The 15809-nt window shown below is 58.1% G+C and overlaps 1 protein-coding gene across 9 annotated transcripts in view; it reads right to left on the reverse strand.

Moving 5' to 3' along the window:
• Positions 1-15809, reverse strand: part of CAMK2B (calcium/calmodulin dependent protein kinase II beta) — a 108687-nt gene that overhangs the window by 21445 nt on the left and 71433 nt on the right. For 5 of the 9 annotated variants that reach the window (XM_023226339.1, XM_023226341.2, XM_023226344.2 and 2 more), the window contains exons 5-12: positions 15289-15354; positions 7920-7992; positions 4233-4335; positions 4059-4142; positions 3369-3463; positions 3027-3149; positions 2511-2594; positions 1529-1571 (exon numbers count right to left, since the gene is read on the reverse strand). In XM_023226339.1, the coding sequence (XP_023082107.1) occupies positions 1529-1571; positions 2511-2594; positions 3027-3149; positions 3369-3463; positions 4059-4142; positions 4233-4335; positions 7920-7992; positions 15289-15354 (671 nt within the window). Of the gene's footprint in view, positions 1-388; positions 464-1528; positions 1572-2510; positions 2595-3026; positions 3150-3368; positions 3464-4058; positions 4143-4232; positions 4336-7919; positions 7993-15288; positions 15355-15809 lie in introns of all 9 variants that reach the window. The other 4 variants (XM_023226338.2, XM_023226342.3, XM_023226337.2 and 1 more) reach the window with 1 other exon arrangement.

A 15809-nucleotide genomic window follows, 5' to 3' on the forward strand; every position in this document is an offset into this window, starting at 1 on the left:
CCTCTCTGGCCCTGCTCCCCAAGGCTCTCCTTTCAGGACTCAGACTCCCCAGCAGCAGGCCCAGTGGCTCCCTGTGGGGCCCAGGCCATTCTTAATGGGGGTCTCCAGACCCCCAGACCTCAGGGGCCAGGACCAGAAGGGCTTGGTGTGGCCCATGAGTCACCTAGCCCAGCCCCTCCTCTTACAGGCGAGGAGCCTTGGGGGCTGCCTCTCTGCCCTTGCGGTGGGCTCTGCTGGGATGTGACCACACGGGAGCAGGTGCTCCCGGGGGCCTGGCGGCCTCTGGGGCGGCTCTGGAGCCCAGCCAGCGGCTGCGTGCAGCAGGGGGCTGCATGCTGGCAGGAGGGATGGGCGGGAGCGGGCGGGACGCTGGTCGAGACACATCTACCTTGTTCCACCAGCCCCATGGTGGTGCCGGAGGCCGCGGTGGACATTGTGGCCGGAGCGGTGGTCTGTCTGCCCACTGTTAGCACCAGGTTAGAGACGAGGGGAAGGGAGGGGTGGGCGGACACAGACGAGGGGTGGGCGAGGTAAGGGAAGAAAAGAGACAAAGGAAGCAGAAGAAGATTAGAGTTAAAGTTTAGGTGACAGATGGTTCCAGAATCCTTTGCTCAAGAGAGTGAAAACAAGATTGGACTGATTGACACGGAAAAGCATTTGCCTCCTTTCTCCTTAGAAAACCCCAGTGGGGGCTTCTCGTGCCCGAAGGGTGTGGTGAGCACACAGCAGACAGGACAGTCCTATTAGTGTTGGTGTGACCGTGTGCACGCGTTCCCAGCAGTACAGCATCACAGCAAAAGTAACAGGATGGCGGGTGGGGGGCGCCAGATGCAAACGGACAACGAGAGAGACGGATCACAGACGCTCGCACACGGAGTGTCGGACGACGGAGAAGCCACGGGCACAGCTTGTCCAGACCTGGGCTGCTGGCTCCACTCTGGGGCTAACGTCATGCCCCAGATGGGTCTGCCAGCGCCCTGGGCCTCAGGGGTCTATAACAGACCCCACCCCTCCACCACACCCCACACCCCACCAAGAGAACTTGCTTCCCAACCACCCACTCTGAGCGGCCGGGGCAGGAGGCTGCAGCTCATCCAGAACTCGGAAGGAGGCCCCTGAGCCTCCCGCATCACCCCGCATCCCTACTGCCCTCCTCCCGCACAAAACACATTGCTCAGAGCACTCAAAATGACAAGGAGGCCACACAGATGCCCGACAAACGCCTGGACAGACACACACGATGCTGTGAGCCCCAGTGGGGCAGCACAGACGCTCGTGTTCAGGGGATGGAGGGACACAGACCCAGCACAAAGGTGATGGCCTCAGGGGACTGGACCCTGTGGTATCACCCAAGGTGGGAGCCCAGAGGGGCCAGGTGGGCAGTGGATCTCAGAGCTGAGTGAGGCAGACGCCGAGGGAGGGCCTGCCTCAGAGGAGGAGTGGAGAGGCTGATGAGGAAGGAGGCGCTCTCCTGCATGGGCCAGCAGGGATGGGGCAGTGCCTGTCTCTCTGGAGAAGAAAGGCTCACCTGAGAAATTCCGTGTGGCCAGCATGGTGGTAAGGATGGCTCCCTGGGGAGAGACACAGATAAAACCAGAGCTGTCCCATCAGTGTTCCCTGCTGGCTTCTGGCCAGGATAAGACCCCTGTCCTCCTGCCCAGATGCTCAGACTCATGGTCATGAGGCTGACATGATCTCAGCCTTCCAGAGAGGCAAGAGCTCCAGGAACCCAACAGCCGCACTGAGACAGATCACCTATTTCCAGAATTACACACACCCTGGGCCTAAACCTGTTGACCAACTACAGTTTCTAACTGCTTCAAGACCCCTCACGCCTCAGTGGTCGCCAGAACAGCCGGTCACCTTGGCAGCTCCTCTGGGGTCCAGCTCCCTGACAGCCCCTTCTTTTCCTGACAGGCTCAGACAGGGCACCAGTCCTGGGGCTTCCGGGGAGAACCGCTCAGAGACCAGCAGAGGGCAGTCAGGCAACAAGTCCCCAGCCTGGAACCCACGAGTTGAGTGCGGTCACTGGAGCCAGCCCTGGCCAAAGCAGGCAGGTCGGATACCCTACTGGTGCCCACCTCCCTCCCTGACCTCCCCCGGCCCACCCGAGACCAGTGTGTGTGGCTCTGCTCTCCTTACCAAACCTGTCTGAGCCGGAAGCTTCAGACTTGCTTATACTAAAGAGTGTGACTGCCAGATGGTGCGTACTGCCTGCAGATCCCAGGTGAGGAGCCTGCAGCCAGCACTTCAGGACGGCCCCTCCAAGGGCTGCTCGGAGGTGGCACAGACAACTAGGAGGGGCCACACCTGGCCCAGGGCCCCTCTGGACTCGTTGCCAAGCTGGCCTGAGTTCACCTGATGCATCCAGTCTGGGACTTGCTAACACTCAGTCCTGGGGGCAGCAGCAACCCCTAGGTCTACCCAGACCCCTCCAAGGCCCCTCTGCTCCAGCCCAGAGGGACACAGGGAAGCATGGTCATGCCTGGGACTAGGGGCCAGGGCCTCACCTTGAGCTTTCTCCTGGCATTGAACTTTTTCAGACACTCCACAGTCTCCTGTCTGTGCATCATGGAGGCTACCGTGGAACGTTGCTGTGGGGAAAGGGGTGGTCATATGGCAGCCAGGAGCCTGAGGCACAGGGGAGAGGCCAGGGCGGCAAGGCTTGCGGCACCCCGGGGTCCCCACATGCCAAGAGCCATCAGCCACCACTGCAGCAAGGGTTGTCTGTCCCCACCTGCCTGGGATTTAAGACTCGTCCCCCTTGCCTCACCCACTCTGTCCCTCACAGACAGGACTACAGTTGGGAGGAGGGATTGCTTCTACCCTCCAATGCCCTCCAAGCCCCAGGCCTCACAAATGTGCTGGTGTGTCCCAAGCCAGAGGCCACAAGGAGCACCCAGGGGACCCAAGGGAGCTCTTGAATGTCAGGAACAGGACCCTCTTGGGGCCCTCGCCAGGGGAGTGGTCTGAGGCCACGTCCACCAGGAGCCCCCTCCCCGCCACAGGCACCGAGGGCAACTCACGCAGACCCACGGGTGCTTCAGGGCCTCATGGGCTGTGATGCGCTTGGCAGGGTTGATGGTCAGCATCTGGTTGATTAGGTTTTTGGCTTCAGGAGTGACGGTGTCCCACTCAGGGGACGGGAACTGCAGAAGGAAACAGTGCCCCAGCCGGGCCTGAAGCTCCGTCTCGGGCAGGGGCCAGAATTCTCCAAGGGGCTTCATCTCTGGCCACCAATCTGGGAGAGCACGACCCAGGACCTGGCCACAGGTGGCTTCACCCCACTCCTGGCCTCTTCCCATGCTGCCCTCACCCGGCCACACCGAGAGGAAGGGAGCACGTCAGAGAGGGGCCAGTGCACTCACGTCGTAGGCGCCGGCCTTGATCTGCTGGTACAGCTTGTGCTGGTCCTCGTCCCAGAAGGGTGGGTAGCCCACGAGCAGGATGTACAGGATCACCCCTGCGGATGGGGCCTGTGAGCACCACAGCCACTCGTAGGTGCCACCATCCATGGAGCCCATGCCCTGCACCCTCACTGCCCAGCTCCTGTGGCCCTAGGAGGGCACTGGGGTCCCCAGCATTCCTTTGCCCCCACCTGTGCAGCAGACACTGGGGCAGAAGGGCACAGCCAACCCCTCCACACTCTGCCCCACACCCAAACTATCACGCCACTTAGTGGGTGGCGCTAAGCCCCTCTGCTGCTACCCACCTCTGTGGGAGGATACCCCTACCCAAGAAGGGGCCCTGCCCATGGCCCAACAGTCTCTGACCTCTCCTCTCCACTCCCGTCCACCCACCACACTTCTGGACCAGACCTCTGCTGAGCGCAGGCAAGCACTGGGGTGCGCCAGGGTCATGTGAGTGACTCTAATCTGGGTGGAAGGGAGCTCCTGGCTGCGTGGGCAGACCCCTGCCAGGGCAGCTCAAGGGCAGGTCTGACACAGATAAATCCAGATGAGAGCAACACGTGCTGGTCACTGCACACTCCAGGATGTAGGTGGGAAGTCCTAAAACACCCGAGGCCCTGCCCTGCACCAACTCAGGCCAGGCCTCACCACATGCCCAGATGTCCACGGGCTTGCCATACGCCTCTTTGCGAAGGACCTCAGGGGATAGGTAGCCTGGTGTGCCAGCGAACCCTAGAGAGACGGGAAGAGGCCACGAGGGGCTGTCACACCACCTCCTGCCCTGCCGACTGCCAGCCAACACACCCTGCCCCCGGCACTCACCAAACCACGCCTGCTGGTCCCCCTGCACCTCGATAGCCAGGCCGAAGTCTGCCAGCTTCACTGCAGCCCCTTTGCACTTGCTGGCCAGGAGCAGGTTCTCCGGCTGCAGGGAGGTGACCGGCACAAGGGTGCACGTTGTTTAAACCCAGAGGTGTTATGCAGGGAGGGGTGGGAGGTTACAAAACAGAGAAAACAGTAGTTTGCAAGAGACAGGCGCATAGGTCTGAGCCCTGCCCCATGGTGTCTGCAAGGCACAGCTGAGCCTTCACCCCAGAGTCCCAGATGCTGAGCCTGCAACCCCACAGCCCCTCTGCCCCCGGGGACAGAGACACAGCAGCTCTGGCCTTTCAGAGGAAAGCTGGCTCTCAGCCTGAGCTTGGATCCCCATACCCTGAAAGGGCAACCTGGGGGCCAGTTAGACCAAAACCTCAAGCTCATCCTTACAAGCAAACTGAATGTTCCCCACAGCTCTGGGGCAGACTGTGCAGTGCCTGAGGGCTCCCGTGGCCCTGGGACTCCCACTGGCTGAGGGACTGCAATGGCCCTCCCTCTCCTCTGTTTCCCACTCCCCAGAGACACGTGATGTCGGGGGCTGCTTGAGGGGAGGTTCAGGTATTTCCTGCTGAGATGGTGACCTCCCAAGGGCAAGGAGAAGCGCCTAGGGGCCTCAGCACTAGGGGCAGCCCAGGACATCCACCCACCAAGTGCCCCTGGCTCTGGTCATCTCCACTACATGGGGCAGGAAGGAGGCCCCTGCAATGAGCCCTGCCCGCTGGGTATCCACAGGTCAGGGGGTTACTCAGGCCCTGACACAGGCAGCAGTGCCCTTGCTCAAGACAGAAGGACATCTGCTCCCTGTCCTGCAGCAACGGCCAAGGAGGCTGCTGTTCCCAGACTGGGGACACTTGGCACTGAGGGCCTGAGGGAGTCCCAGGGCCACTGCATCCCGTGGGGCCTTCCTGTCCCAGCTTTCAAACCCACCAGGCCCTGGTCTACCCATCAGCCTCACCACATCCCAGCAGTGGGGTGTCTCAGCTGCAGGCCTTCCTTGTCCGTGACCAGCAGGGGGGGTCCCTGGAGCCCTCAGGTCCCCTTGGCCAGCCTCCCAAGCCACCCCTTTGCCCTGGTGAGTGCCCCGTTGTCCTGGCACTGCTTCCATCTGACACACTACCCTTGGGATCACACTGCTGCTTGATGAGCCGCCAAAAAAGATAAAACAGAGTCACTCCACCCACTTTTAACACTGGTTGTAAACCTCAGAGATCTTGACATGTGAAAAAGTGGCCCCCCAGAATGAATGACATACGCTATCCCCATGTGGAAAGACTGCCACAGCCCCGAGCGGTGAGGGCCCCCAGCAGAAACCTAGAGCTTCCTTGAAAGCTCCAGCCATGCCCTATGGAGCAGGCGGGATGAGGCCGTTTGCCCCCTTGACAGGGCAGCATTGGGGGCTTCTGTCCCCCACCTCCACCTCCTCATCACTGTGGGGGTCCCAGTCTACTGGGGCACATGCATCCCTGTCTACCGAGCACCAACCCACAGGCCTCTGGACATGATGATTTTGCCAACGTGAGTGGGTGGAGGCCCTAAGCTCCTGTGCAGCCACATGGAGAAGTTGGACAGAGGAGGGGCAGGGGCTGCATTTCTCCATCCAGCCCAGAGCAGACTTGCCACATGTGCCCCCTTCCCGGAGGAAACAGACCAGCAGTTCTTCTGAAGAGAAGGAGCATTAAGTGAACATGGGCTGTAGGAAGCACTAGGCGAGAAGGCCTGGAGGCTCCAGGGTAGCTCTGAGGCTGTGCCCACCCCTGCTAGGCCACCTAGTGATGCTCCCACCTACAGCTCCATCCTGGCTCTTTTGCAGCTCCCTGGGATGACATCAACTGCCCTCTGCTCTCTGCCACCCTCCCCCGTGGGGCAAGAGCACCCCATCACTCTGCAGCTTCCTGGGCCGTCACGATCAAGACGGTGGATTTCTGTCCAGGAGAAAAGGACATCCTGTCCCCCTCAACAGGAGGTTGAGACACCAAGAATTCTGTTTGTCCCTCAGACTGGGGAGGAGGTACCATTGACCTCCACTTCTATGCCTTGGCCCCAAAGTTAACCAGATAAATCATGGGGTCTGGTAACAAAATGTCTGTGACCCCTCACAGGAGAACCACTGAATCCTAGCACCAACCCATGTGGCCCCAAGAGGAGCACCTGACGCAGGTGAGGCTGACGCAGGTGAGACACAGCAGGACATGCTTGGGATGCAGAGATGAGAGGAAGCAGGGGGCACAGTGGCGTGTAAAGGGCATAGGAGAGGGTCCCAGATGTGCTCTTGGTGTGGCGCTCTCCCCAGAGCAGTGCAAAGATCATCGATGGCCTAAGGAAGGGTGTGACCCCCATCCAGCATGAAAACCATTGGGGAGGTTGGTCTTAAATACCTTCAGGGTGATGGTCCCAGGGTCCACACTGCTTGCCTGTCTACAGAGAAGCAGCAGGCTGAACCAAGCCTTGGGAAAGGTGGGGTTGAAGAAGGAGGAAAGGAGATTGGAAGGAAGGAAAGAGAGGGAGGAAGGGAGAGAGGGAGGAGCAGAGACAGCTAAGCTTCTGAGAGGCCACCCTATGCCCTGGGGGGTGACCAACCTTCTTCTGAAGAGAGCCTAGAACTGTTTTGCCCAGACCTAAGCTGGGGGCAGCAGAAACTTGGAGAAAGGGCTGGGAGGACTTGGCAGACCCTGGCGAGTCCTGATGTCACCACCCTGCTCCCAGCAGCGTCAGCCCTCTGTTACCTGTGTCCCCACCTGCCAGAGTGGAGTCTTGGCGGGGGCTCACAGTGAGACCCTGAGTGGACATTTGTTTCTAGCTTTCTCTATCGCCCAGGCTGGAGTGCGGTGCAACAGGCTGATTTCTGAAGACTAACCCCTCCCAGCCCTGAAGGTCCGGAGGGGAAGGGAGGGCCATGTGCAGACACCCCCCCCAACACACAAGTGCACACACATGCACATGTACACACATGCCCACAAGACATGCAAACACATGCATACATGCACACATGTACCCACATATACACATTCACATATGTATTCATACAAACATGCTCACACACGTTTGCACATACATACACACTTGTACACACATGTATGCACACAGTCCCCACACACATGTGCATGCACAGATGCCATATGTATACACACAGGCACACAGGCACACAGACACGCGACCACTCATGCAGACATATGCACTCACATCCCTATGTGTGCGTGTACATGCACATACCCGCACAGGTGCAAGATGCACACACGAGCATGTATACACACATGTGCATACACACACAATGCCTCCACCCAGGCATGCACATATGTATACACGAACCTCCAGGTACACACATGTATGCACACACACACACATACTTCTATGCACATGACACATGCACACTTACAGGTGCACACACATAAGCATGCACACATGCCTCCACACATGCACACACATATGCACACCCTCCACACAGGCGGTGCACACACATACACATGCACATGCACGCACACACTCCATGCATGCACACAAGGACACACACACGCATACACCTCACCCCCTCCAAGCTCCACAGTGCCCCACACCGTCCAGCCCCTCACACTTCCTTGTACACAGCATGCAGGTACAGACAACAGACACCTGGCACAGAGTGGGGTGGGGACTCACCTTGAGGTCTCTGTGGACGACCCCCATTTGGTGACAATGGAGAACGGCCTCCAGGATCTGCTGGATGCAGTGACTGTGGCAAACAGCAGGTGGGTTAGTGCGAGTGGCCCTGGGGAGCAGCAAGAGGAGGCACTGGGGGCAGGGGCAATGGTGCTGTGTGGCCTGGGGTACCAGGGGGACAAAGCGAGTCAAGGGGGTAGGAGATGCTGGCCAGGAGGGGCCTCTGGGGCTCCTTCCTCACCTCCAAGGCCAGCAACCCTGGCCCTGGCCCTGCCTTCCCCTCTGGGTCCGTATCTGCTCAGAGGGCACAGCCAGACACACAGAAGTGACTTTCAAAGGAAACACCCCTGTCCCCAGGCTCCTGCTGGGCAACTCTGACCCTAAGCTGGGCACCCTCAGGAGGGAGGCCAGGCTGAGCCTGTACCCTGCAAGGTGGGCTGAGGTGAGTGGGCCGGGTGAGAGGGCTGGAAAACCAAGACAGGGAAGGGCCAAGGCGGCTGGGGGTGGGGGCAGAGGGCTGCCTGGTGTGTGAGAAAGCCCCAGGCACCAGGATGCTGCTCTGTGCTGGAGCAGAAATAATGTGCTCGAGCAGAAATAATGTGCTCAGGCACAAGTTATTTCATTTTAATAAAAAGTGAAACCCGCCTGGGCGTGGTGGTTCACACCTGTACTCCCAGCACTTTGGGAGGCCGAGGTGGGCGGATTACCTGAGGTCAGGAATTCAAGACCAGCCTGGTCAACATGGTGAAACCCTGTCTCTACTAAAAACACAAAAATCAGCCGGGTGTGGTGGCGCATGCCTGTAATCCCAGCTACTCTGGAAGTCGAGGCAGGGAGAATTGCTTGAACCCGGGAGGTGGAGGTTGCAGTGAGCCAAGATAGCTCCACTGCACTCCAGCCTGGGCAACAGAGTGAGACTCCGTCTCAAAAAAAAAAAGTGAAACCCAAGCTTCCACATTGGCTGGTGGCTACCGTGTTGGGCAGCTCAGTTCCAGCAGCACTAGGGGCATCTAGCTCAGCTCCCAGGGATCTGAGTGCCGTGTGTGCGCAGCACTGAGCACACGGAGCTTCCCCTTCAACCTTTCCTCTCATAGTCAGGGAGGGCTGTTGGCAGAAGTCCCGGGCTCTTCCAGGCCATGACTGGCTGGGAGGAGAGGTCCAAGCTGCTGTCAAGCCACCTCCCTGACACCTGTCCTAGAGCACATCAGACCCAGGGCCACGGAGTCCCTGCACACACTGAGGGTCTGTGGCTTGAATCTGCTTCTGCCCAGGTGCCCCTGGAGCCCAACACAAGCCCCTCCCTGGGGATAGCTCCACAGTGCAGGGTGATAGCAGCCACCACCTCCAAGGCTGCCCTGCTGGGCCTGGAGGCATTTGCCACAGGCTGCCAATACCCACCTGCCTGGGGTCTCAGTCACCGCCCCACTGGGCAGGGTCAAGGGAGGGACAGGAAGACCCCCCTCAAGACCCTTCTATCGCAGCCAGATCCTTGGGGACAGGAGGGTGACCACGGCCAGCAAGATGAGTGGGCTTTGTTTTCCTAACAGCAAACTCAGAGAGGACACGGGAGGCCAGCCCTCTTCCTCAAATAGCTCCCACCCCTCCTGGTCCCATCTGCACAGCGTCAGCCATTGCATTTAAAAGTGAATCTGAGTTTCCTTCTGAAGAAATCCAGCCCTCAGAGTCCTAACGGGTAAAGGACTCCTGAGGTGTGTGGGGTCAGGAGAAACCAGGCCCAAACTCATGGGGAGACAGCCCCTTGGTGGTGTCACTTCAATGTCACCAAGAGTGGGAGCCACAATCCTATCTCCATGCTCCATGTGCCCTGGGGTGTCCTGCCCCTTGGTTGAAACATCCTCCCTTCTCCCTGGCCTACACCTAGAGACTTCTTCCTGGCCTCTCTTCTGCTCCTGCAACTCCCATAGGGGGCTGTGTCCCTGAAGTCAGCCCATGACAAGCCACTATGAGGGCCATCTACTTCCCATGACGCTCTCATCTGCCTGGACCAGCCCCTCCTCCTTGTTCCTGAGGGGGCCCGGCATCTGTTCCTTTGAATGGCCAACTGTGTCCTGGCAAGGCCTGTGAGCCTAGGCATGGCGAGCTGGCTGCGGGGGCTTCCCTCTGGTGGGCAGACTCAGCCTCCCTGCGGGATGGGAAGCCTGGGCAGTGGGGGGTGAGGCTGTGGGGTCAGATATCCAGAGCCATCCAGATGGGTCTAGATGCAAAGTGAGCTCAGTGTGGCCTTCCCAGGGGCCAGCCGGCCCCTTCATGCACTGCTGTGTGCTGTGGACGGTGGCAGCGCTGGCCAGATTCTGTGGTCAGTCTTGGCCCTGGTTTGTCCTGGGAAGAGCATAGATCTTGGGCTTCTCCTGTCCAACTGTGTGCACTTTCCTCCAGCCCATCTCCATGGTCCATCACTTCCCTGAGGGCTGGACTTTCCTCTGCCCTTAGGCACTATCCCGGTGGAGTGATGTGTGCAGAGGTTGTGGTCACCAGGAAGTGCTACCTCCCTGGACACCAACAGGGGCCCGGCCTGCACCGCATGCACCCCACAGACTACTGCTGAGGGTGAGAGATGAACCTTCCTTGTCGACTTTCTTTCAGCCTCAGACTTACTAAGTCCTGGCCGCAGCTCTGGCCATGCCCTGTATCCTCCTTCCTCCCCAGATGTCATCGTCCCATGACTCCACACTTGGCTCACCCAGTCCTCCTTGGCCTCCCCTGCTGGTGGTGCAGGGCCCCAAACCCATGCCAGAGATAGGGGAACTATGGGGCCAGCATTGGGTCTGCACCTCTCCATGGTGTCCTTGAGGGTATGATGGGGACTTGGCATGTGTTGCTGAGATCAAGTCCATCCCGTCCATTGTCACACAGGCTCCAGGCCCTGCAAACGCATGCTCAGGATCGAGTTGGCTGAGCAAGCCAGGGGTTCCCAAGACAAGGCTGCACCCAGCAGGGTAGGTGGGATGGGACAACCACCTGGCCTCGGACAGCTCATTCAGGGCGGTCCCCTGTACTTTAGGGACCTGTCCTCATATTGCCCTTGTCCTGGTATAATCTGAGACCACGGCCCTTGGAGGATGTGAGACCTCATCGTCACGCCATCTATCTGCCGTCACCTTCTGTTAACCTCGCTGTCTTCTCTAGGAAGGGCAGACCCCCTCTAGGTTTGTTTTTGTTTTTTTCATGTTTTGAACAGTTTAAGATGTCACTCTTGTGATTAGAACTGTTCCCAGGCAGCATTTGGGACGTTATTCTCAGCCTGGGCTCTGATGTCTTCCCCCTCCGGGGACAGTCAGCATCGCACACGGTCCCTTCACCCACCTTTCAGAAGCAACATTGCTTTTTTTTTTTTTTTTTTTTCTGAGACAGAGTCTTTCTCTGTCACCTAGGCTGGAGCACAGTAGTGTGATCTCAGCTTACTGCAACCTCCACATCCTGGGTTCAAGCGATTCTCCTGCCTCAACTTCCAGAGTAGCTGGGATTACAGGCATGCACCACCTCACCAGGCTAATTTTCGTATTTTTAATAGAGATGGGGTTTCACCATGTTGGCCAGGGTGTTCTCGATCTCCTGACCTTGTGATCCACCCGCCTCGGCCTCCCAGAGTGCTGGGATTACAGGCGTGAGCCACCATGCCTGGCCACCACTTTGCTTTTTAAGGTTTTTTAAAAACATAGGTTCTAAATGTTTTGAACTTTGCTTTCCCTGTTTGAAGAAGACATGGGCACCCTTTAGTTCCCCCATAAACTCCAAAATAAGACCCTGCTTCCTCCTAAGACTTTGTTCCAGCTTTGTTGGTTAGAAATGAGTTCAGAAAAGCAATGACTGTTCTGTTTCTTCTTGTTCCTTAGATGGGGCGCATTCAGAAATCTGTCAGCTGCTCCACGGCAGTAGCTCCTGGCCCTTGGCAGGTACCAGGTAGGGCATTAGTACACTTGCCCTGGTTGCGTCTGTGTGGTTCAGAAAGCACCTCCCTGCCCAGGTCTGGCCAGGAGGCCTCGGCCCATCCTCTCCCATGCCTGTCCTTCTTTACCTCTGTCTCAGCACAACCCTGACTGTTCAGACGTGGGGCTTCGCCCAGGGATAAGTTAAGCCCCCTCCTTTGCTCCAGTCCTGCCCCGAGTCTGTGGCAATGCCTGTGGAGTAGGGGCTCACGAGAACCTCTGTCAGACTCTCCACCAAGATCCACCGCTTGAAGGCTGAAGTTCATGCACAGAGAGCAAAGCCGCCGCGGCCCCAGGCAGGCACGAGGCTCACCCAGAAAGAAAGGAGCCCAAGGCTGCTGAAGCCTGAGGAGGGGCCCCGTGCCGAGGCTGTTGCACTAGCGGGGCCAACCCAGGAGGGGTTCTTCAGGAGGCTCCTTCCCTTTCCATGTCCCCTCTCCCGCTCAGCCTCCAAAATCACTGCCCAGATCCTGGCACCCTCTATAGGACACAGGCCGTGCACCCCCTCGCTCCCCACAGTCTGGCTACGGAATGCCCTCCATTTGAGCTCCAAACCCTCAGCGGAGGCAGTGGAGTTTCTAAGAGAACATCTCTTCTGGCTGGTTCCAAGGGACCCCATACACCAGGGGTGCCCTCTGCATTGGGAGTCCTGTGAGGGGAGGTGGGGAGACCTGGGTCAGAGCAGGGAACACTACAGTTTGCTCTGGCAATGGTTCCTGGGACCTGAACAGCCCAAGCATTTCCTGAGGACCCTAGAAATCCCTCACTTCTCCCTTCCCGAGCCTACCCTGAGGCTGCTCCAGACCTTGCCAGGCCAGTTCTGCGGTCCCCCAGCCCACAGCAGAAAATCTGGGGTTCAAGCAGTTGGGACTCCTGCTGCCAGGTCAGGCACCCCAGGGCCCGCCACGGGGAGGGGCTGTGGGTGTGTGTGGGGGTGCTGTGTGGCCATCAGAGACTCAGACTGAGGAGGGAGATGCCGAGCAAGCCCGTGCCTGTGGATTGGGCAGAGGGGCTGGCGCTCCAGAGGGAACTGGCCTGGTGTGATGAGGAAGTCACAGGTGACCCCTTCGCCCCCATGGCTGGGGCTGCCCCATTCCAGCCTCCACCTGGGGCGGCAAGGGGTGCAGCATTCTGGGCAGCCTGATTCTCAAGCTGCCCCCAGAGCGGGGGACAACAGGCTGTGCCTCCTTCCCCAAACCTGATGAACACAACGACGCCTGAACCACACAGCGGGGCCAAAAGGGATCCATGGGAGCAGAGGGGCTCTGGGTGGTGCAGGACATCGCTAAGGAGGCAGAGGGAGCACAGGAGACAGTGGGGCGCAGGGGGGCAGGGGAGAGGGCTGGAGGTGGCAGGTGAGGAGGAGGGTGGGAGTGAGGGGCCTGTGATGGGGCATAGGCGGGGTGGGGGTGGGGGAGGGTGGGGCTGTGGTCTAAGGTACTCCTGAGCCCTAGCTGTGGGGTCTGATCTGCTGATGGGAGGCTCTCGGAGGCCACATGCCCCCACCCTTGCCCAGCATCTGCCCACCCCTCAGGGCACTCCACCCACCCTAGGATCCCACCTGCCCACCTGCCCCGGCAGGTGTCTGGATGGGCCACCAGGGACCCTCGAGTCTACCTGGCCAGCAGGCAGGCAGCAGCACGCTCTGTGACATATCTCACCCCAGAAGCTCAGAGCAGGGGGACAGGGCTCCGTTCCACTTTCTACTTTTCTTCTAAGTAGAATATAAAGGAAAACCTCGTCTTCCTCCGCTCCAAGGACACAGGCCTCTCCAGGCTGCTCTGCAAACTACAAAGTTCCTCCTCAAGGATCCTTAGAAAAGAAGCCAGTGCCCAGAACCCCACAGAAGTCTGGGGCCAAGAGACTCGCCAGCTCTGTCCCTCTCCCTGCCCGGCTCTAGGGGAGGCCCAGTGGCAGCAGAACTGCTCACACTGCCCATCAGGGACGCGGGCCGTGTCACCATGGGCAGTTTCCTATTGGTGCAGAGGCAAGTCACATCAAACTACTCCTGCTACTTTAAAAAAAATTCATTTTTCTGGATCAGAAAAGTAATACATACTCATTTTAAAAAGAGGGTTTTTTTGTTTGTTTGTTTTGTTTTTTTGAGACAGAGTTTTGCTCTCGTTGTCCACCCAGGCTGGAGTGCGGTGGTGCAATCTCAGCTCACCACAAACTCCGTCTCCTGGGTTCAAGTGATTCTCCTGCCTCGGCCTCCCGAGTAGCTGGGATTACAGGCATGCGCCAGCATGCCTGGCTAATTTTGTATTTTTAAGGGTTTCTCCAAGTTGGTCAGGTTGGTCTCGAACTCCCGACCTCAGGTGATCCGCCCACCTTGGCCTCCCAAAGTGCTGGAATTACAGGCGTGAGCCACCGGCCCGGACTAAAAAGAGTTTTTAAATAGACAAAGAAGATACAAATTTAAAATCATCCACAATTTCACCACCTAGCAAGGTCCTCCGTTAGCCTTATTTATGTATTTATTTTTCGAAGACAGAGTCTTGCTCTGTCACCCAGGCTGGAGTGCAGTGGCACGATCTCGGCTCACTGCAACTTTGAACTCCTGGGTTCAAATTATCCTCCTACCTCAGCTTCCCAAGTAGCTGATGTGCATGTGTGCCACCATGCCTGGCTAATTTTTTTTAAGTTTTTGGTAGAGAGGGTGTCTCATTATACTGCCCAGGCTAGTCTCAAACTCCTGGTCTCAAGCAATCCTCCTGTCTTGGCCTCCCAAAATGTTAGGATTACAGGTGTGGGCTACCATGCCTGGCCTCAGGTTTTTTGTTTGTTTGTTTGTTTGTTTTTAATACACATCTCTGTGGCAGAGCAGGGTGGCCAGAGCCCAGTGGGCAGGGAGTAATGCTGTCAGCTGTCCCTGAGGTGAGATGTACTATTACGAGAGACATCCTTGTCAGGTGTCAGGGTGGCATCTGACCTGGGCCACAGCAGGCTACCAGTGGCCTATGCTTCCAGGGACTGGGCCCTGTCACCTCCCCAGCTGACATCTGCCATCCCTCAATCTGGTCTCCAGCAGCCAGGCCACCAACAGCCATCTCTGAGACCATCTGTCCCTCTTCATTCCCCCCGAGGAGGGCTGGCCTTGTGGGAAGGGCTGCCTGAGGGTCCACAGGAAGCCCCGCCTGGATGGAGCCCAAGTTCCTCCATTCCATCCCCACACTGGGAGGCCCACAGACCCAGGACCAAGCCCTCTGAACAGGGCCTTGGGCGTGGAGGGGAGGTGGCCTCTTGGCTCTGCACTGAGGTTACAAGTTTCCTTTGGCTTCATGCCCATCGCCCTGGGGTGTGGGTGAGCAAGGATGCTCAGGACCAGAAGTGGGTTAGAAAGAGCAGCAGGAGAGGGTGAAGGAGGGATGGTGAGGGTATAAGGGAAGAGGGACAGGACAGCATGAGGGCTCTGCACCCACCTGGCATCAGCCTCGCTGTAGTATTCTCTCGCCACAATGTCTTCAAAGAGCTCCCCACCAGTGACCCTATGGGAGAAGCATGAAGGGGTCACAGATTCTGGAGACCCCTGTCACACTGTCACCTCCATTACTACCACCACCACCATCACCACTATCATCGCCATCACTCCCATCATCACTAATGTCACCATCACCAGCATCATCACGATCATCATCACCACCACCAACTACCATCATCACCAACCACCATCATCATCACTACCACCATCACCACCAACCAACATCAACATCACTACCACCATCACCACCAACCATCACCATCAGCACCAACCAACATCACCTTCATTACCACTATCACCAGCATCATCACCACCATCACCACCACCAACTACCATCACCAACCACTATCACCACCATCACCACCACCACCATCATCACCACCACCACCATCACCATCACTACCACCATCATCACCATCACCATCACCACCACCACCATCACCATCACCATCACCACCACCA

This window comes from Piliocolobus tephrosceles, chromosome 8 (assembly GCF_002776525.5).
Source record: "Piliocolobus tephrosceles isolate RC106 chromosome 8, ASM277652v3, whole genome shotgun sequence".
Classification (NCBI taxonomy): domain Eukaryota; kingdom Metazoa; phylum Chordata; class Mammalia; order Primates; family Cercopithecidae; genus Piliocolobus; species Piliocolobus tephrosceles.